Consider the following 22,777-nt stretch of genomic DNA (forward strand, 5'->3'; position numbering starts at 1 on the left):
TTTACATAAGGAGGAGACGGTGACAAATGAAGGATAAAGGAGAAATGAGGAGAGTCCAGTGGTAGGAGGAATATTAGATAGCTGACATCAGAGCAGCCTGGGCCAATGTGAAGCCACGTCAATAGACTGGCGTGGAAACCAAGAATTGGAAGGGTAGACTCTGACACACTGAAGTTTTCCAGGCACGTGAAGAGCGAGGTTGTGGGCTATAATCTATTTTATTTGTGTTGGTGGCAGTGACCTGACTGAGTTGGAGCTTGGTTGACCAGCACGGTTGCGTAGCGGGTGTGTGTGTGTGTGTGTGTGTGTGTGTCTCTGTCTGTCTGTCTGTCTGTCTGTCTGTCTGTCTGTCTGTCCCCTTATCAGGGCGGGCGGGGTGCGGGAGGAGGAGGTGATGGAGCCGCTATTGCTGCCGCTGTTCGGGACCCGTCATTCGCTGCAACCCTTCCTCACCCCGCACCTAGTATCTTTCCCACGCAATACAGCCATCACCGCCGACCCAAAATTCCTTTTCTCCAGAGATGCTGCCTGACCCGGTTACTCCAGTTTGTTTGTGTCTATCTTCGGTACAAACCAGTATCTGGTTGCCAAGCCAGGCAAAATTACTCGGTTGCCCCGCGGCCCTTTGAGTAGTCAGTGTCACCCGGGCAACCGTTAATTTCGCGCCCTACTCAATCACAAGGATGTCCTTCTTCAAATTAGGAGACCAAAACTGGACACAATACTCGAGATGTGGTCTCAACAGAGCCCTATACAACTGCATACCGGCTTGGTTTGGTCCCTGCCACAATTTGGAAGACAACCAAAATTATTTTTGATTACAATAGATTATTATTCAAATTTAAGCCAGTGGAATTGTAGCGAATACAATTAATACATAAATAATTAATTTGTAAAGTTTTTTTGACACTAAATGTTCTGATTTTTGATATGCATAGCATATTCAATCTACATTTTCTCTTTCTAGGTCAATTTTGTAGTGTGTCAGTTGGTTGCGCTGCTTGCAAGTGTATGGTTTCGACTTTATCTTCACCCAAGTCAAACGAGCAGCTATGTCAGGCATGCTGTTGCCACGCTTCTGGGACTTTACCTTGCACTGTTCTGCTTTGGATGGTAAGTATTGCATTTAAGGTTAACAATTTGAACGTTATCCCACCTAAAGAAGAAATGGTATTTCTCTCCACCCATGTGTTCACTTGTGTAAGTTTTGGTTTGGTTTAGTTTATTTATTGTCACGCGTACTGAGGTTCAGTGAAAAGCTTTTGTTGCGCGTTAACCAGTCAGCGGAAAGACAATACATGATCACTATCGGGCCATTCACAGTGCACAGATATATGATAAAGGGAATAATGACTAGTGCAAGATAAAGCCAATAAAGTCTGATCAAAGATAGTCTGAGGTTTTGTTGTGCTTAACAGCCTGTCAGGATCTTCAATTGAAAGGTAGCATGTGAACCTATGACAGTAATTATTCTCCTGACATAAACTCCGCCTCCATGTCTTGACATTAATTTTTTTTTTAATTTAGCACCCATATTTGTTTCTGGCAAAGGTGGGAATTTTGTTGGTTATGTGCTCTTTTGTTGCCGAGACCCAATATGGTGCATGATTGCTTCTGACATTAGCAAGTATTTTTCTCAAAGTTAATGAACAAAGCAGAGGTTTCACATTATTTATTATGTTATTTGGCATGTTATTTCACCCACTTTAGAACATTATCAATAGTCAGAAAAACCCGAGGGCAACCAGGCAATATAGTATTTATTCGATGACTTCCATTTTCCAGGCTCACACTACCTCATTTTTAATATGGATGTTCAGTCACTCTACACCTCCATTCCCCACCAGGAGGGTCTTAAAGCCCTCTGTTATTTCCTCATCTGCAGAACCAGCCAATTTCTGTCTATTAACACTCTTCCGCTTAGCAGAGCTAATTCTTACCCTCAACAACTTCTCATTCGACTCCTCCCACTTCCTCCAAATCCAGAGCATAGCTGTGGGCACTCACATTAACCCTAGCTATGCCTACCTCTTTGTAAGGTATGTCGAACAATCACTGTTCCAGGCGTACACTGGGCCTATCCCCGATCTCTACGTCCACTGCATTAACGACTGCATCGGTGCTGCCTCCTGCACCCATGCAGAACTCAGTGACTTCATTAAATTTACTACTAATTTCCACCCTGCACTCAAATTCACTTGGACCATCTCCGTCATCTCCCTACCATTTCTTGATCTCACCGTCTTCATCATAGGAGACAGCCTATTGACAGACATCTACTACAAACCTACTGACTCCACTTGACTACACTTCTTCCCACCCTTCTTTTTGTAAAGACTCGTAACCCTACTCCCAATTCCTCCGTCTACGCCGCGTCTGCGCCTAAGTGTGAGGTGTTCCATACCAGATCATCTGAGATGTCCTCATTCTTCAGGGAACGGGGGTTCCCCTATTCCATTATAGATGAGGCATTATATCCCGCAGTTCCGCTCTTGCTCCCCCTCCCCCATTCATAACAGGGACACAGTCCCCCTTCTCCTCGCCTTCCACCCCATCAGCCTTCGCATACAGCACATAATCCACCTCCAATGGGATACCACTACGAGCCACATCTTCCCATCTCCACCCCGTTCCACAGAGACCGTTCCTCCGCAACTCCCTGGTCAACTTGTCCCTTCCCACCCAAACCACCCCCTCCCCAGGTATTTCCCCCTGAAACCGCAGGACATGCATCACCTGTCGCTTTACCTCCACCCTCGACTGTCCATGGACCCCGACAGTTTTTTCAGGTGAGGCAGAGATTCACTTGCACCTCCTCCATCCTCATCTACCATATCCGCTGTTCCAGGTGTGGACTCCGTTATATCGGCGATACCAAGCGCAGGCTCGGCGATCGTTTCGCTGAACACCTCCGCTCAGTTTGCCTGAACCCACCTGATCTCCCGGTTGCTCAGCACTTTACCTCTCCCTACCATTCCCACACTGACCTTTCTGTCCTGGGCCTCCTCCATTGTCAGAACGATGCCCAGTGCAAATTGGAGGAACAGCACCTCATATTTAGCTTGGGCATCTTACATCTCAGCAGTATGTACATTGACTTCTCTAACTTCAAATAGCCCTTGCTTTCACTATCTCCCCCCCCCCCCCCCCCCCCCCCCCCCCCCCCCAGTTATCTGACCAGTTCGATTACATGTTATCTCTGTACCGCCCACTCCCCTGACATCAGTCTGAAGAAGGGTCTTAACCCGAAACGTCACCCATTCCTTCTCTCCAAAGGTGCTGCCTATCCCACTGAGTTACTCCAGCATTTTGTGTTTATCTTGGATTTAAACAAGTATCTGCAGTTCCTTCCTACACAGGTAATATAGTATGTGTAGGAGCGAAGTGCAGATGCTGGTTCACCACGAAGATAGACACAAAATGCTGGAATAACTCAGCCGGACAGGCAGCATCTCTGGATAGAAGGAATGGATGATGCTTCAGATTTAGTCTGAAGAAGAGTCTCGACCTGAAACATCACCCATTATTTTTATCCAGAGATGCTGCCTGTCCCGCTGAGTTACTCCAGCATTTTGTGTCTCCCTCTATGTAATACAAGATACAAGATACAAGATAAATTTAATTGTCACGTGTGCCAGATGGCACAGTGAAATGAATTCCCATGCAGCCATACAATAAAAATAAACAGGACTCAACACACTATAGAATTTAACACAAAACATCCCCACACAGCAGAACCAAAGTTTCCCACTGTGTGGGAAGGCACCAAAGTCAGTCTCTTTCCCCCACTGTTCCCCGTGGTCAGGGTCTCCCCAAGCCCTCCGCAGTTGCAGCTACGGGCGGCCCGATGTCCAGGACCGCACGCCGGGATGATACCAGTCCGACGTCGGGGCTGCGGGACGTCCTCAGCGGCGTGGACACCAGAGTCGGCACCCTCCTACCGGAGTCGGCGGCTTCCAAGGTCCGTAGGCCGCACCGGGTGGAGACTGCTGCTGGAGACCATCTACAAGGTGCCCCAGGACTCCTCGGTGTTGTTCAGCGCCGCCCGCGTTGGAAGCTCTCCGCACCAGAGCTTCACGATGTTGGAGCAACGGCCCAACGCTCCGGAGCTCCAAACGGCGACCCAGGTAGGCATCGCCCGCTCCGCGGTGACTCCAGCGCTGCGCCGCCGCTGTAGCAGCCCTGGTCCGGTTTCCAGTCCCCTGCAGGAAAGGCCGCTCCGATCCGGCTGGTAGGCCGCGAGGTGGGGGGCGAGGACGCGACTCGGAGAAATAGTCACGTCCCCGCCAGGAAGAGACTGAGAAACGGTTTCCCCCTTACCCTGCCCCCCTCCCCCACATAGAAAAGTAAAAGTTTCCCCCTAAAACAGACTTTGGACTAACTAAAAATAATAAAAAAGATAGAAATTACATCAGAAATTACGTAGGTAGAGGCTGCTGCCAGGGCAGCGCCCCTAGTGGCTGATATACTAAGTGAGCACCATTTACAGTTTAGGATGTGGGTAAAACGTGTCCATATCGGCACTTATTGCTTGCTTTCTGGAATGAGAATTTGCCAAAAGGGTCTTGCAAGGGATGCACTAATTACTATCCAGGTTTATCCCATACACGTACGAAACACAGGACTTTGTAATGACGGGGTGTTTCCACCAGCACTTGTTGGGGCTGCTGGAAGATTATTATTTCAGAGAAAGGAGCCCTTTGGTCTATCCAAAATATTTTGGCTCTCCAGTACAAGAAGCTGGATGTAATCAAATGAGGCCGATTGCCATGTTCCAGGGCCCAGGCCTTAGTGCTCTATGACACAGTGAAGCTTGATTCAGCTGCCGTAATGACTCTCTGTGGAAAAGCCATGCATTGGGGTCCTTCCAGCTGTGAACTCGAACCTGTGTATAAAAATAACCTCTTGGACTTCATGCAATATACGTGAAAGAAAATGTCATGGCATGTTGATGTCAATCTCATGAGGAAACAAATGACATGCATTATGGAATAATGAAATATGAATATTCAGATTTTGGCATGTTATTTGGAGAAAAGTATTATAGAAAAAGATTCATAAGATTTGCGATCCTGAGTGTGTTGGACAAAACCACTTGATGGCCACTAACTGCAAACAGTCCCAGAATCTATTTTCGATGTCATAATTTTTTGGATGACAATAAGCAGGAAAGTCTGGAACATGATGACAAGGTGCATCTGTCCCTAGGTCGTGTTTTGCTGGCACAATGAATGTAAGGAAAAATGTGTACTGATTGCATTTCTTACATTTTTTATAGATTAAAAAAAAAATTAAAACAATGACTCAGAAGTGATAGCTTATACATTGAGGTACTGGATTGTCCCACACCTACTGTAAGTACACAGTGCTGTTCTGTCTGGCAACATGTCGGAACCTGAAAGAAGGCCAGACTACCTTCAACCTTCTGTAGTCAGATGGTGGTGAATCAGTGGAATTAATTACTGCATACATCTGTGGAGGCTAAATCAGCAAATATTTTAAGGCGGAGATTTACATATTGTCGATTAGTGTGGGTGTCAAGGGTTATGGGGAGAAGGCAGGAGAATGGGGTTGAGAGGGAAAGATAGATCAGCCATGGTGAAATAGACTTGATGGGCCAAATGACCTAATTCTCCTATAACTTCTGAACTGCAAAAAGAATGAGAAGAGGAAATCAATGACTTCTCAATATGGATACGGTTCTGTCATAGATTGTCAATTGAAGAAATTCTGTTCTGGAAACTTTGTTTCTGACCACTTCTCCTCCTCAGAGATGTTATCATCCGTGTCAGATAACTACACTTTCCACTTCACCACGCTGCTTACACGCTGCTTTAGTGTGGGTGAACCGATTTTTAATCATCAATTCAATCCTCGCTGTCAGATGTCTAGTTACCATGGGGAGGACAAGTACTGTTGGCTTAGAAGATTTACGTGGTATCTGAGCTATATTCTTGTATATGCAGGAATTCCTCGGGGAAACAGATAACATGGCTTGTGAAAATCTGACTTCATGCAAATTCATCCATCCATTTTATTAAAGACATTTTCAAGATGTTTTGTGGTATCTAATTACTGGATACAATACATATTGCATTAGTTTAATTACGGGTAGCGTTATGGTGAATATTCAATGGTATTAATTAATTATAGCAAATGTCTGTAGAGTGAAATGATATGGATAGTATAGAAAACTAACAGTGATATCAGCTTGTAAACAGTTTAGAGTAGTCTTTATGTTTTATCTTTTCACTACTTTTCATCATTCGGCATACTGGCAGACACCCAGTTTGGTTATTTTTAGCTCATTTTCTGATTTACCCATTTTCTTCTGCATATAAATTATCTCTTGCATCTTAAATAGTTAGCTCAATAAAATAGCCACTGTGCTTATTTTTTTGTCTTCGTCAGTTTTCATAGGCTGCAGCAGTACTCTACACACAGTCCTGTTTGCACTAACACTGTATATTGACTTTAACCTGGATAGACACAAAATGCTGGAGTAACTCAGCGGGTCAGGTAGCATCTCTGGAGAAAAGGAATAGGTGACGTTGCGGGTCACAGCCCTTTTTTAGTCTGGTCTTTGACCTGGGTTGAATCCTGACCTCGGGTGTTTGCTTCATGGAATTTGCACCATTATCCTGTGACTGTGTTTCCTCTGGGTGTTCCAGTTGCCTCCCACATCCCAAAGATGTGTGGGGTTTGCAGGTTAATTGGCCTCTGCAAATTACCCATAGGATGTAGGGAGTGGATGAGAAAGTGAGATAACAAAGAGCTAGTGTGAAGATAGACACAAAAAGCTGGAGTAACTCAGCGGGACAAGCAGCATTTCTGGAGAGAAGGAATGAGTGACGTTTAGGGTCGAGACCCTTCATCTTTGGTTTAAACCAGCATCTGCAGTTCTTTCTACACATAAATCTAGTGTGAACAGGTGACTGAGGTTAACAGGGTTTCAATGGGCTGAAGGGCCTGTTTCTTTGCTGTATCTTTCAATCAATCGAGTACTTGTGAAGCACCTTGGAACATTTTTACTGTGTTCTTTCCACTGACCTCTGCAGCTGATAAACAGCAATAATGTTTTACAAGCACTTAGGATGTTTTGGGCCACTTTTTCTACTTAGTCTTTTTAAACAGGCTTAACTTTGATTAAATTTTGTATGTTCATCATGCATATTCAAGGATGGCAACATTGTTCATTTCCCAGTTCAGAATGCAGAAATGAGCTGTAACAGTGACACATTTATTGCCAACGATTCCAAAAGTATTTTGTGTATGCAGTGCTGCAGTTGTATGACTAATAAATTATATCCCAACCACACCTTGTGCAATATTGGTTAGCATTACAAGCAAATTTGACCAGTGACTTTGTTTTTACGAGGCTTGAGAAATGACCTATCATAACTGAGTAAATTGTGGCGTTTATTTAATTGAAATACTAAACAAATATTGAAACAGAATTTGCTGAAAGAACTCAACCAGATGAGCAATGTCAGTGGGAAGACAAACCAATCAATTTTTAAATTTCAAAAATAAACTTTATTCAGAAAAAAAAATGCATACAAAGCACGAACAGTGCAGAAACCCCTTCGACATTCCCAGCATCTATTAATTCAAGAAAGTTATAATGTTCACAAACAATCTTTATGCCAAGCCACCCCCCCACCGGGTGATATGCCTTCTTTTGTTTGAGGTGTCTCCACCAGACCCTGCTCCTCAATGTCCAGCAATGGAAGGACCCAAGACTTTTAGATCGGGGACCCCTCCTCATAGCTTGGAGAAGAGTTGAGATGAAGGGAGGAATGCAAGACTAAAACCATATGGAGATGGGTAAAGGTCGATGAGGTGAGAAGGAGCACTAGTGCTGACCTTTAGGAATGCATTGTATAGAAATTAGATGAGTACGTGATGCAAAGAAGAAAACGATGCGAGAGCAGTTTACCTGCAGTTGAAAGCACTAAGATCTTAGTCTAGAATGTGTGTATAGAAATTAGATATATATATATAGATATATATATATATAGTTTATATATATAAGCATAGATCTTATATATATATATATAAAAATATATAAAAATATATGCCTTTATGGGTGCATACAAGCAGTTGTGAACAATTGGATTAGATGAATTACAGAGTGCAAGTTTAATACAAAAATCAATTCAAACACAGGACACTAGCCTTTTTAAAAATAAAATTTAAAAAAATGTATCTAAAACATAAAAAAACACCAAACTATTCCCCCACAACGCTGATTACACTGCGAGAGGCATAACTGAAGTCATATCGGGTTTACTGAAATGACAGAAGTTACGCTGCGTTGCGTATTACACATCAGTCCATTGAATTTTGCAGGAGTGTACCATCCTGCTCCACTCTAAGATCTTTGGTTTCAACTGCAGATTGAGTGAGTTGCTGGCATGATTCCCCGACCCCTTCCTTCTCAACACTCCTGCCCTCCCCGCAACTTTACCCCTGGCAGCCCAGCCGTGCTGATCAGAGCCGGATTCCCCACACGCTGTGGAAGGAACATAGGCACATTTTGGCTTATTATTGTGATTTATGGATTATGCACTAACCCACTCAATTTAAAATAATTCAACATCGAAATTCATAAACAAGGATAACACTTTTTATTTCTGTCATTCATGGACAGATTTATATAGTTGACATTTTTGTGTGCAAGATATTCAGGGTTGCAGTGTTTCGAATATCAGCTAACCAATGACGCAGTTCTTTGACAAGTACTGCGTAGTTCGGTGTAGGAGATCTTTTCGATGAGTATTCTGGTGACAAGTCTTGACAAGTACTCCGTAGTCCCACTGTCGACATCTGAAATGACAGAAAATATCATAAAGGATTAACTTATAAGAACAATCTTATTATAAGATTAATTTATAAGAATATCATATAGGATTAATTTATAAGAACAAATTTGATTATAGCTACATACCTGCAGAATGGATGACATATCACTTAAATGCAAAAACTATTTTCAGGGGTGGGGGGGAGAGACATGTATATTGAATACGCATTTTTCCTCTAATATGCCATTTTATCTTAAATGTAGAAGAGCATACTAAAATCTTCTCACACTAGCATTCATGCCTTACAACAAGAACAAATCTGCATAAATCCTTGTAGGAGGTGGGGCAGGTTGACAACAATTAATGAAGCAATTAGGATGCTGGACATTAACAGAGACATTAATATAAAAGTAAAAAATATTATATTATCATATAATATAATACATTGTTGGGATCATAAGAATAGAATTGTATGTGGTTATATGTATATGGCTACAGTCATCATACATTGGGAAGGAAATTAAGGCTTTAATGTGCGCTCCTCGTGGCATGTCGTTGCTCCGTTAGATGTGGGAGCTGCACAAGTGCAACAGAGTCTAGATCAAAGATCATCGTCCCTTCTACCATCTTTGGTCCAGATGTTCAGTTGAATTTGTGTGAGAGGCTGAAAGAAATGGCATTGTTTAGCCTGCCTGATCTCTCCCACTTGATAGCTCAGATAGTCGAGTCCTGGCAACGACCCGACTATCTGAGCTAAAGGGAGAGATCGGGCAGGCTAAATAGTATTTTCACTACACGACAGAAAGTAATACATTTTTTTCTCACTTTTCATTGGAACCTGAAGACGGGTTGGGTCGCCCACATTGGCGATTCGAGCAAATTATAGTGGAGCTCCGCTTGTAGATGTGGACACTGCCATGACAGAAACCGGTTACGGGAATGTTGCTGAAGATTACCCATCAGCTACTACGGCTTTATCGTGGAGTGGACCATCTTGCTCCGCTCTAAGATCTTTGGTTGAAACATTCCACATTTATTCCAAAAGGCTGCAAAATACCCAGCCAGAAGACATTGTCATTCCAGTTTGTATTGGCCTTTACTATGGCAACTTTATTACATTTTAAAACACAGTGTAAATTAAGTGTTTTGGCATATTAATAAAACATTACCTGATAATGTGAAAGCATCTCACACTGGGGTGGTGCAGTGATGGGAGTTTCTGCCTTGCAGCACCAGAGACCCGGGTTTGATCCTGGGTGCTGTCTGTACGGAGTTTGTATGTTCTCCCTGTAGCCGTTCAGGTTTCCTCTGGGTGCTCTGGCTTCCTCCCACATTCCAAATACATATAGGTTTGTAGGTTAATTTACTTCTGAAAATTGTCCACAGTGTGTAGGATGGAACCAGTGTATGGGTGATTGCGGGTCGGTGTAGACTCAGTGGGCTGAAGGGCCTGTTTCCTTGCTGTGTCTCTAAACTAAACTAAATTTTGATAGTCTGGTACCTGCAAAGTCCCCAGCATGCCAAAATACCAGAATACGTGTACTTTAGAAAGATCAATTGATTTTTGTATATTAAGGGGTTTGAACTATATTAAGCGCAGGAAAGTAATGCAAGGTAAAAATCAGCAGTGTTGAATGGCGGAGGGGCTGAATAGCCTATTCTTATTTATTTTTTTGAGCTTCCTCCACATGGTGGACAGTGGGTGGAAGGAATGTTTTCCAACAAGTGATAATGGATTATATACTGAGGACAAAAATTAAATCCATGATCACAAAGAACTGCCAGCATACAAGACAAAATGGTGACTTGTATTCCCTTCCTCCACTGAGTGACATTCATACCAATCAGTCCCCCTTGTATGTAAAGCAAGCTAATGTCTACCTCCTTCCTCTTTGAACTGACTACTTCTGACTAAAGGTGGACACAAAATGTTGGAGTAACTCAGTGGGTGAGGCAGCATCTCTGGAGAGAAGGAATGGACAATGTTTTGGGTCGAGACCCTTCTTCAGACAGAAGGGTCTCGACACGAAGCGTCACCCATTCCTTCTCTCCAGGGATGCTGCCTGTCCCGCTTACCTCAGCATTTGTGTCTATCTTTGGTTTAAACCAGCATCTGCAGTTCCTTCCTAACTCCATTCCCATCCAACCCCTCCCAGAGGAAGTTTAACAAATCGCCCTGCTTTCATAAAGACTGAATTACTGAAGATGGTTAAAGCAAACTTGGAGGGGTTAGGAACTGCAGATGCTGGAATTGTGTGTAGAACATAGTGCTGGAGCCACTCAACAGGTCAGGCAACATCTCATCTTTGGAGAACATGCAGAGGTGACTGTTTGGGTCAGAACCCTTCACAAACCTGGCATTTCCATTCTTCCCAATGACGAGCAGTGCCTTCTTAAGAGACAAGTGCTGAGGGTAAGTTACATACAAATAGGTTTTTCTTCCAATGCTGATTTTTATTTTCCCCCTTAAGACAACTTTTTTTCTGCTTATCAAATTCAAGGCATTATATAGGTATGACATTTCTGATACAGAGGGTATGACAAACTAGTAACCAATCATCTGAGTCCTTCTGGTGATTTACAACAGCAGTCACACGACTCCCCTTCTCTGGCCTCATTTTACAACCCTCGTTTGCCTGTGGTTTAACTTTGTTTAAAATCATTTTATTTCAACAAAGCAAAACCCCAGTAGGCTCAATTATCAGAGACCACGCCTCAAAATATAAGATACACATATAATACAGTAATCACACAAGTCATAGAAACAAAACACATTTTTCATACCAAGAAGAAAGATATCTCTATAAATCTAAAAAAGGTCTAATGTTTACAATCCTACTTAGACACAATACATTTCATACATGGTTTCACTACAATTTTACACAGTTTAAAATACTATTACCTATGTATTACAAACATTAATTATATGATGTTCGCCAAATTACACAGCTTTGTAAGTTTAATTCCAAACCCACACACACCTCCCAACTCCCAGCATGCATGGGTCGTAAATCTGTCAACTTAATTGAAGGTAAGTGTTTCGTGCCAGGATACAGCTTCATTCTAACTTACAGTCTCCCCTTCTCCTGCTATCTCTGGGAGATGGAATTCCAATCTCATCTGCAAGGCCTCTTACAAACATTACAGAACAAAGGGTAAATTACAGCTTCAGACCATTAACTCAAAGCACAGTCGCTTCTTCGACTTTCTATAAACATACGAAGGTCACATATCCATCAATCTGATTCTTTTCTCTCCAAGCAACTGTACTCCATTCCACACGCATCCAATCCCTTATCTCAACCTAATTACAATTCAACTTCGCCAAAGCTGAATTACAGGGTCTATTACATTTCAGCGTTGGGGTCTGTCTCGGACCCAGCATAAACAACCATAAACCCCCATCTAATAATAATAATATTCTTTATTGTCATTGTACAAGACAACAACATTTTGTTGGAGCAGTCCTCCAGCTGCACAGGAATATGAGTATAAAAGTACGTTTAAAAAATAACTATTAAAAAATTAGACTATAAACATATAGGAGTATGGGCGGGTGTGTGAGAGAGGGGGGGGAATCAGTGTGGGAGGGGGATAGAGTTCAGCAGTGTCAAAGCTCTAGGGTAGAAGCTGTTTTTTAGTCTTGTCGTGCGGGCGCTCAGTGTCCTGTATCGTCTTCCTGAGGGCAGGGGGGGTGAAGAGGCAGTGTCCAGGGTGTGTGCTGTCACTAATGATGCCCTATATGTCACACCGGAGCTCAGGAATGTGCCATAGAGAAAGAGCAAATTACCTCTGACCTGAGAAGAGGCCCCATTCAGCAAGCCACTCTCCGAACACAAAATTATACGAAATACAATTTCTTTCAGCGCCATAATTGCCTCAAAGCAATAAACGAAGCTTTGCATGTTCAGATTAGCGTTTCTATTTTTTGTTTCATCTGTTATGTTCCCCGTGTGTGTTTCTTTGTACTTTATTTCTTGCAGGGACATGTGTTTCTGAAGACCTTATGCTTTTCTCTTGCAAATTACCTAGCTTATATGAAAGTCATTATCCGAGCAGTTTTATTATATAATATTTCCTCACGCTGAGTTACTCTAGCATTTAGTGTCTATCTTCAATGTAAACCAGCAACTGCAGTTCCTTCCTACACACATTCGGAGCGACACTGGGAAGGCGATCGAGAAGGAGGGAGGCGGTTCAGAGCATCTCCTGGCCGAGTTGCTGATATCTTCCACAAGGTGTACCAGCGAATCCTTCGTCACCAGCTGCCGCACCGTCCAGTTGAAACTGCTGTTGTAGCCACTGGTCGACAGCACTGTCTTCAGGCTACTGCCACCGACGGGTCTCGGCTTGGTCGCCGTGAGGCTCCCTCCCCTCCCATCAGCTGCCACCTGTTCTTGTCAGTCATCATGTTGACCACTCGGCGTTCCCCGTCCACCACTGCCTCCTCCCCTTCTCCCTGGACACTGTCGGCGAGTCCGGTAAGGACTTGCCGGGGAAGGACTGACCAGAAGAAGCAGTAGCTAGAGAGAGAGGATGGACCTCACAGTGACCGCACATCCTGTTGGTGGCGGTGGCCTGAAGAAAGTGCTGCCGGTCAGGGGCTAAAACGTCAGCCGTTACAACAACTGTGTCAATCGGACGGTGCGGCAGCTGGTGAAGAAGGACTCGTTGGTGCAGACCCGCACCGTTGGCTATTTCTTGTAAGGTGAAACGACACAAGGAGCTGGAGTAACTCAGCGGGTCAGGCAGCATCTCTGTTGAATGTGGGTAGGTAATGTTTCGGGGGTAGGACCCTTTTCAAACTGATTGTTGAGTTACTCCAGCATTTTGTGTCCTTCGGTGTATTAACCAGGTTGTTTGTTTCTACCTAGTTCTACCGACAATCCCAAAAGATTGTATAAATACATTAGGGGGCAAAGGGTAACTAGAGAGAGAGAGTGGGACCTCTCAGGAATATAAGCGGTCACCTCTGTGTGGAGCCACAGGAGATGGGCAAGGTCTTCAATGAGTATTTCTACGCTGTATTTACCAAGGAGAAAGACAGTAGGACGGAGGAAATTGGAGCAGTCACTGGAAGTGTCTTGAGAGCAGTCAGTGTTACCATCGAGTAAGTACTGAAGGTACTGTCGTGTTTGAAGGTAGACAAATCTCCGGTGCCTGATCAGATATATCCGAGGATATTGCAGGATATTGCAAGGTTAGATCTCATGGGATCCAAGGAGAGATAGCTGAATGGATAGCAAATTGGCTCCATGGAAAGAAGCAGGGGGTGATGGTGGAAGGTTGCATCTCAGAATGGAGGCCCGTGACTAGTGGTGTGCCACAGGGTTCGGTGCTGGGCCCGTTACTGTTTGTCATCTACATCAATGATTTAGATGAGAACATACAGGGCAAGATTAGCAAGTTTGCTGCTGATACAAAAGTTAGTGGTTTTGCAGATTGTGAAGATGGTTGTGAAAGTAGGACCTGGATCGATTGGCCAGGTGGGCAGAGGAATGGTTGATAAGGTTTTTAATACAGAGAAGTGTGAGGTGTTGCATTTTGGGACGTCGAACAAGGGCAGGGTCTACTCGGTAAACGGTAGGCCTCTGGGTAGTGTTGTAGAGCAGAGGTATCTAGGAGTAAAGGTCAATGGTAGATAAGGTTTTCAAAAAGGCTTTTGGCACTTTGGCCTTTATCAGTCAGAGTATTGAGTACAGAAGTTGGGAGGTTGGTGAGACTGCATTTAGAATAGTGTGTTCAGTTCTGGGCACCATGTTATAGGAGGATGAGGGGAGATCTTCTAGAGGTATACAAAATCATGTGAAGAGGCACAGTCTTTTACCCAGAGTAGGGGAATCGAGGAGCAGAGGACATCGGTTCAAGGTGAAGGGGAAAAGATTTAATAGGAATCTGATGGGTAACTTTTTCACACAGCGGGTGGTGGGTATATGGACCAGCTTGTTGCAAGGGCCCTCTAATAACTGCTGCCTTGTATACTTGTGTATCCTAAAGGTGTTTTTTTTTCACTTTGTAGCCTTTAGCCTTATCACAATTTATGAGTAGAAAATCTATCAGATACTTTAGACCTTAAATGTTTTTTTTCTGATCGAATATTTATTTTCATTTATCATGACTTAGCATTTTCATCTCCTCCCTTTTTTCTTATCGTGCCGTCTTTATCATTAATTGCCATTTTATCCGTGTGAAACCTAACCCTTTGTAATAGTGTAAAGTCCTTTCTGGAGCCCTATTTATCCTTTCTGCTGTGACTGGGCACAGAGCTTATCATCCTAATACATGCAATTCCTTTGTGATCTAATACCAGTCGCTAAACTCTAATAACTATCAATCCTCTGCCATTCAAGTCTTTTTTAGATGCATAAAAGTCGCAAATCTTTGCTCATTCAGCCACACTTTACGTATTTTGTACCCGCACAATTCCTCACAGGACCTGCCCCAGGGCCGGATTTAGATGAAGAGAGGCCCTAAGCTGCTCCACTTGTGCGGCCTCTTCCAATCCCCCACCCCCACGACTAGAGGAAAATGGTCCACCAGATTGACACCGATTTGCAGCCAAGCGTGGCCAATGAGATAAGGGGCTGGAAAGCTGCGCTTTTCATTTATTTATTTATTGCCTGTGCTAGTGTCGAGTTATTGGCTTAAAACACTACCATTCTGAAATGGAGGGCAAGGAAAATTACTGAAGGGTTGTTTAGAGACGACAGTGCGTTGTGACAGCATATGTAAGAAAGGCCTATGACAGTGTCAAAAATATTATACACCTTGCAGGGCTCTCACTTAATGTTTTTCCCCTGTTGTCAGCCGGGCAACCTTGGCCGTTTTTAATTTGCCAAATAACAGTTTAGGTGGTCATTTATTGCATGATGCGTGCGATAATGTGCTCGAACGAAGTGCATAGTTACTAGTCGGAATTATGCTCAATGAAGCATTCACATATTATTTCTGCTTCAAGTAAAGTCACAAACTAAACATATTCAATCAATCAAGACATGATATATACCACAATGACACGCAGCAAAATTATAATACAGTATCTCAACTCTTTTTACACGTTGCAATGAATGCAATTTCTATTATTTCTTTCCACTTCCAAACAAAAATGTGGTTGGATTATTCAGCGTATGATCAACCTCGGTGAGACCAAGCGCAGGCTTGGCAATCGCTTCGCACAACACCTCCACTCAGTTCGCAATAACCAACCTGATCTCCCGGTGGCTTAGCACTTCAACTCCCCCTCCCATTCTGAATCCGACCTTTCTGTCCTGGGCCTCTTCCATGGCCAGAGTGAGGCCCAGCGTAAATTGGAGGAGCAGCACGTCATATTTCGCTTGGGCAGTTCACACCCCAGCGATATGAACATTGACTTGTTCAATTTCAGGTAATCCCTCCTTTCTCCTCCCCTTCCCAGTTCTCCCTCAGCCCACTGTCTCCGCCTCTTCCTTTCTTCTTCCCGTCACCCCCGCACCCTCACATCAGACTAAAGAAGGGTCTTGACCCGAAACGTCGCCTATTTCCTTCGCTCCATAGATGCTGCCTCACCCGCTGAGTTTCTCCAGCATTTTTATCTACCCATTCACACAAGTTCTGTTATCCCATTTTCCTCACCCACTCCCTACACATTAGGGGCAATTTAACCTACAACGCCAATGTGTGTTTGGGATGTGGGAGCAAACCCACACGCTTGCAGGGAGAATGTGCAAATTCAACACAGACAGTGCCTGAGGACAGGATCGAACACAGATCTCTGACGTGTGAGGCAGCAAGTCTACCAGCTGTGCCACTATATTTTGGTTTCCAACACACAAAAAATTATACGTTAATAACTTTGGTTATTAACAAAAAAGAAAATATCCATTTTCAGTTTTAAATCTCTAAGTGACGGTATGTCCCCCTTTACAGCTACTGCATGTTTTGATTCAGTTCAAGATTATGACGCAGTACATTGGCCATAAAGTTGCTGCCTAAAAGTACCAATGACCCGTATTGATCCTGAATATGTGTGCAGTCTGTATAGAGTCTGCTCCTTTTCCTTTTGATCGCATGGGTTTTCTCCGGGTTCTCTTGTTTCCTTCCACATTCCAAAGGTGTGCAGAAACCTATTTTAGACCCGTGTGTGGGTGTGTGCATGTGTGTGTGGTGTGTGTGGGCATGGACTTGGTGGACCGAAGGGCCTGTTTCCACGCTGTTTCTTTAAATTAAACTAAAAACACTAAAACCAGAGGGAGTCTAAAGAGGGGTCTCAAGCCGAAACGTCACCCAATTTCTTCTATCCAGAGTTGCTGGCTGCACCATGGAGTTCCCCCGCACAATTAAAGCATGGAATTGTCTTCACCCTACCATAGTTCTTCACCCAACCAGACGCAACTAAATTTAAGGTATCTTTTTTTTCCCCCAAGAACCCTTTTTTGCTTAAGTCCAAGTCAAGAGTCAAGAGAGTTTCATTCTCATGTGTCCCAGATAGGACAATGAAATTCTTGCTTGCTGCAGCACAACAGAATCTGTAAACATAATACAGAACAGGAGATACAGGTTCAGTGTGTTTATATACCATAGACCATATATCTTCTATTATATATATAAAACTCAAATCCGTCCGTCCGCCTGCAGTACGGATCCCTTCCTGCCTTTTGATTCGTGCCCGATACTCGCAGATGTCCAATCGGAATGGCCGATGCTCGCAGATGTCCAATCGGAATGGATTCATTTGCATGTACGGCTGTCGGCTGCATTTCTTCCTTTGATTCATTGCCACGCCCAATCCAGACGCTCAGTCTCCGAGATATTTTCCATTTCGGTAGAGATTTCGCTTTTCTTTCTAAGTATCCGCTCCTCATTTCATTTCGTCGTGTTGAAGTACATGTTTTTAATCAAATCCTTCTCCCCACCCACCCCCAAGTATTTCAAAAATAAACAGGCTTCTCCATTTACATGTCAGCTTCCAACACACTTCGAAACAAAGTTGCAAGAGAGGAACACTGAACTTTTCACTGCTGCAGCAGGCAGGGGAGGGCTGCAATCTTGCATTTGGGAACGGACTCAGTTCCAATGGAGGAGACGGGTGCATGGTGGAATATTGGGTTGGGGGATCACACCATTGGGGGAGCAGACCCAACAGGTCTGCACTTGGTCTAGTATATATATATAAACATATATACACAATAAATAAACATATCAAATGCAATAGGCTGTTATTGTTCAGCCCTCCAGCATCTCCAGTTTAAATTCCATTTAGAATGTTTATGGAGGACCAGGAAACCAGAAGCAAGAGTTACTCCAGGGAGTTACTCCAGATCCAGGGTCAGGGAGTGGTTCTGCGTTTTTTTCAGCGGTCGCGGCGAGGCAGCGACCAGACAGCAATGGTGGCCAGATCTCCCACAATTCAAAGCGAGGGAGAAAGTGCCCAGTGCGATTTGCCATTTGGCATGGGCCTCATGCCTGTCTGCTTCAAAGGGATCTTGATTTGGGGGCCTCTGCTTGATCTTGGTTTGGGGGCCTCTAAAATTGAAATTGGCCTGGGCTTCAGTTCATCTATGAGAGGGCCTGACCACAAGTTTCTAATTTGACAGTATTTCCTTTAGAATCTCCTGTCTGCTCATTATTACCGGTTCAGATACAAAGCAAAGATTACTCCTTACAAGCTGCCTTTCCAGATTGCTTAAAAAAAATTATTTTACCCACATCTTTTTTGTATTCGAGACTTTGGGGGTTACTGGAGATCTCGGTGATGATCAAATCCTGAGTAAATTCAACTTTTTTCCACGGAACTGATACAGGTGCACAACCTTTTATCCGACAGCCTTGGGACCAGACACTTTTCGTAATTCGGAATGGAATTTTTTTTGCATAGATTTTAATGGCTGGCTCAGTGGTAGAGTGCTCGGCTCATATCCGCAAGGTCGCGAGTTTGCGCCTTGATCCCGGCAGTTCCTCGGTCGCGAGTTTGAGTCTTCAATGTAGTTTTTTCTTGCAGAATAAATGTCTGAATGAAATGCAGTGTGTTGAATGAATTCCTGAATTTGTAAATGTGACCGCAGCATTGAATCACGTCTCGCACTCATGTCACCCTAGCGGGGTTACATGCCCTTAGACGGCCTAAGGCGACATTTTCACACTCTTATATCCGTGTGCACCAGAGGCGACGTGCGTTTGGCACCAAACGTGAGCTTTGGTGTGCAGACGACATCCTGGAAAAAATGTCCGGTATCTTCCAGGTAGGCGATATACCCTCCCGGGCAATATACCCTCCACTTCTCTTTTATGAAGGGGATTTAGTTCCTCTTTCTTCCAGGACCGACCGGAGGTTCCGCTGTCACCTCTGCGGGCCACCCTCGGTGAACGCTCACTCAACTTTGTCTTGGGATTCCTACTCTCCCGCGCAATGTACCCTCACCTTCTCTTTTATGAATGGGGATTTAATTCCCCTTTCGTCGAGGACCGACCGGAGGTTCCGCTGTCACCTCTGCGGGCCACCCTCGGTGAACGTCTGTCTCCCTGTCCCTGGGATAGCAGGGGGCGATCAAACAGCACAATACCCCCCTCCCCCTCCAACTCCAGAGGAATCCGCTCCCCGATGGGCCGCTACGGCGACAAGTGGCAGTTCGCCCACAGCCCGAGCTGCGCGACCCCAAGACCAAGACGTACCTTACCTTGCACACCATCAGGTTCTGCCCATACGGGGAGCGTGGTCCTCTGGAGTTGGAGCGGGGCTGGGCTGGAGTTGCTGATCTGGGATCTCCGTGCTTGCAGTGGGCCTGGGGGTCGGTGTCCCGATGAGGGGGCACAGCTCGGGCTGTGGGCGAACTGCCACTTGTCGCCGTAGCGGCCCATCGGGGAGCGGCTTCTGGTGGTCCTGATGTCTCCGGCTAGTTTGCAGTTTTCCTCTGGAGTTGGAACGGGGCTGGGCTGCTGCTGGCTGTGGGTCTCTGGGATCTCCGTGCTTGCAGTGGGCCTGGGGGTCGGTGTCCCGTTGGTCCTGACGTGTCCGGTGACTGGCACTGTATGCTGGCATCGCTGACTTGAAGACAGTGCAAAGCCCCCACGGCGGTGCAATGGGCGGGGACCTGGAGAGGGGAGGGAAGGGGTCACATACATGGCTGGGAAGCAGAGGGGTGTAGGTGGGGTGAAACTGAAGGGAGCGACAATCTGCTGCTCCCTGCCCGCTGAGTTAAAAAGTTCCCACGCAAGACTGTGTACCGTGAGTCTACCGTGGGAACTTTGTAACTCAGCGGGCAGACAACAGCATATTGACAATTATTAACCCTCCCGCGTAATATACCCTCACCTTCTCTTTTATGAATGGGGATTTAGTTCCCCTTTCTTCGAGGACCGACCGGAGGTTCCGCTGTCACCTCTGCGGGCCGCCCTCGGTGAACGTTTTCAAGGACCTTTCTTCAAGGACTGAAAAAATGTCCGCTATTCGGAGGTTTTCGTTATTTGGATCTTCGGATAAAAGGTTGTGCACCTGTACAGTTAGCTCTTTGACTATCCTTCTCGTGTCTTTTCCCTTTATTTTTACAGCTGACAACTAAACCATGCCTATGGAACAGGCCATGAAACAGTTGTTTATGACCTAAATGTTCCTATGTTCCTTTTTATCAATGTCTCCGTCGTCATATTTATTAAATTATTTTTTCTATCAATGAATTTACAGTTCACATTTCAGAGCTGTAGATAATAAATCCCTCTGAACCTGTGGCGTCACCACCACCTGCATTGACTTGAGGGTAGTCCCACTTGGGCGTCATTTGTGCGTCGTATAGGTGGAGCGCGAAGATTTCGTGAATCCCAAAATCCTGGGGCGACTGTGTCACTGCCTATGCCACCACGTCTCACCACACGCGCGTCACGACCTGTGGCGCGTAAATGATGTTGCGTCATGCGTCGTGACGCGTAAATTATGTCGCTTAAATGACGCACAAATAACGCCCGAGTGGGACAGGCCCTTTAGTGCATTTGTTTCACTCTGTCATTACTGAGCTTCTACATTGTCTTTGCTCTGTACAATTCCTGCAGTTGTACTGCAGTGTCTGGACCATTTAATCAATGATATTTGATGGGAATAAATAAGAATTGCCCTTTTGACAACCTATTTTACTTCTCCAGATGTCTTGTTTTCCCCATCGGTTCCAATTTACCATGTGGAGAGCTGGTGAATGTTTGTCGAGGTTGCTTATGGAGCTGATCTGGCCAGAATGTCCTTGGCCCGGCTTCCAGTCTCTGTATGTGATCCATCGACAGAAGTATGGGAATGTTGTTTTCCTGTTGAATGGATTCAGTTTAGTTTAGTTTGGTTTATTGTCACGTGTACCGAAGGGACATTGAAAAACTTTTGTTGCGTGCTAATGACAGCAAGTGCCCCTGCTGCCAGGCCAACACTGGCACTGGTACTCTCTTGGTACTGCCCCGAGTATTCCTAGGGATCTAAAAAGATCAGACTGCTGGAATTTCGTGCGAGCAGTGATTTAAAAAAAAAGATTGAATTGCTGGGAACAAAGCTCTGTGTTTGATGAGTGCCTTGAGGGGAACATATAACATGGAAAATAGACACAAAAAGCTGGAGTAACTGGAGTCAAAGAGCATCTTTGGAAAAAAGAGATGTGTGATGTTGCGGGTTGAGATCCTTCAGTCTTCTTTTTCTCCAGAGATGCTGTTTGACCCGTTTAGTTACTTCAGCTTTTTGTGTCTCTTCGGTTTAAACCAGCATCTCTAGTTTCTTCCTACACATAGAACATGGAAAAGTACAGCACAGGAACTGGCCCTTTGGCCAGTTGTGTCTCTTGCCCAACATGATGCCATGATAAATTAATCTCATCTAGTTACTTTAGTTTATTGTTTATTGTCACAGTGAAAAACATTTGTTACGTGCTAACCAGTCAGCGGAAAGACAATACATGATTATAATCGAGCCATTCAGTGCACGATACATGATAAAGAAATAATGTGTAGTGCAAGATAAAGCCAGTAAAGTTAGATCAGAGATAGACTGAGGTAAATAGTTTTGCCTTTTAATTGCCGCTATCATATCTGCCTCCACCACCATCCGTAAGGAAAGTGGTTCTGACACTCTAACCTATGCCCCTCACAATTTAATATTTCTATCGTGTCTCCTCTCGGCCTCTGGAGCTCAAGAAAAAAACAATCCAAATTTGGGAAAAGAAAAAAAAAATGAGGCATGTGTGAGCATGGAATTAAGTGGGATATATCGAACTGTATTCTCTGCCTCCATACTGCCTAAAGGGGACACATGATCGTTTTTCTAAGTGTTGTTGACTAACCGGGAAGAGATTTCTGAAGAGCGATGATGTGTTTTGAAAGTAAAGACAGTGAGCTAAAGGAAATGCCGGAGAGCATATGACCTGAATAGTGAGAGCATTTTTTTAAATGCTTTAATCCTCAATTAGAACATGGCACCAAAACTTGCGTAGAGCATCTAAGTGAAACTATTAAATAAAACAAAATGCTTTTCATAAAATTGCTAACGAAACTCGGTGCATTATATTCAGGTAGGGCAACAAAATAATCTACCCCTGGCTGAACCATTGCTAAAATAACAAGAGGTAAATTTCACTTTCAATGTGCAATAAATAAATCTGAATCAATTTCAATGTTGGCCACTTAAGACAGCATAGTGTGACAGCAAATACAATCCAAGGATGGAGGAATGAAAAAAATAAGCTTTTATGGAGAATCTGCTTCATAGGTGGACGTTACTAAGAAAAAAAGTTAATTTTGTTTTGAAGATAGTCACATAATGCTGGAGTAACTCAGCGGGACAGGCAACATCTTTGGAGAAGGAATGGGTGATGTTTTGGGTAGAGACCCTTCTTCAGACAGTGTCGGGAGAGGGAGATATAAAGATAAGGAAATGTAAGAGATCAAAAGAGATGCAGTTCAAGGAAAATGGAGAATAGACCATTGTTAGCTCGGCTTAATGGATCTGCCTCAACCCTTATAAATGTTTGTGCTTT

General features: G+C 44.2%; 1 protein-coding gene across 1 annotated transcript in view; it reads left to right on the plus strand.

Moving 5' to 3' along the window:
• LOC129697066 (lysophospholipid acyltransferase 2-like) overlaps positions 1–22,777 on the plus strand; it is a 128,634-nt gene that overhangs the window by 35,883 nt on the left and 69,974 nt on the right. Inside the window, exon 2 of the mRNA XM_055635281.1 lies at positions 968–1,113. Coding sequence (XP_055491256.1) covers positions 968–1,113 — 146 coding nt within the window. The remainder of the gene's footprint in view (positions 1–967; positions 1,114–22,777) is intronic.

The sequence above is a fragment of the Leucoraja erinacea genome, chromosome 5, assembly GCF_028641065.1.
Source record: "Leucoraja erinacea ecotype New England chromosome 5, Leri_hhj_1, whole genome shotgun sequence".
NCBI lineage: Eukaryota > Metazoa > Chordata > Chondrichthyes > Rajiformes > Rajidae > Leucoraja > Leucoraja erinaceus.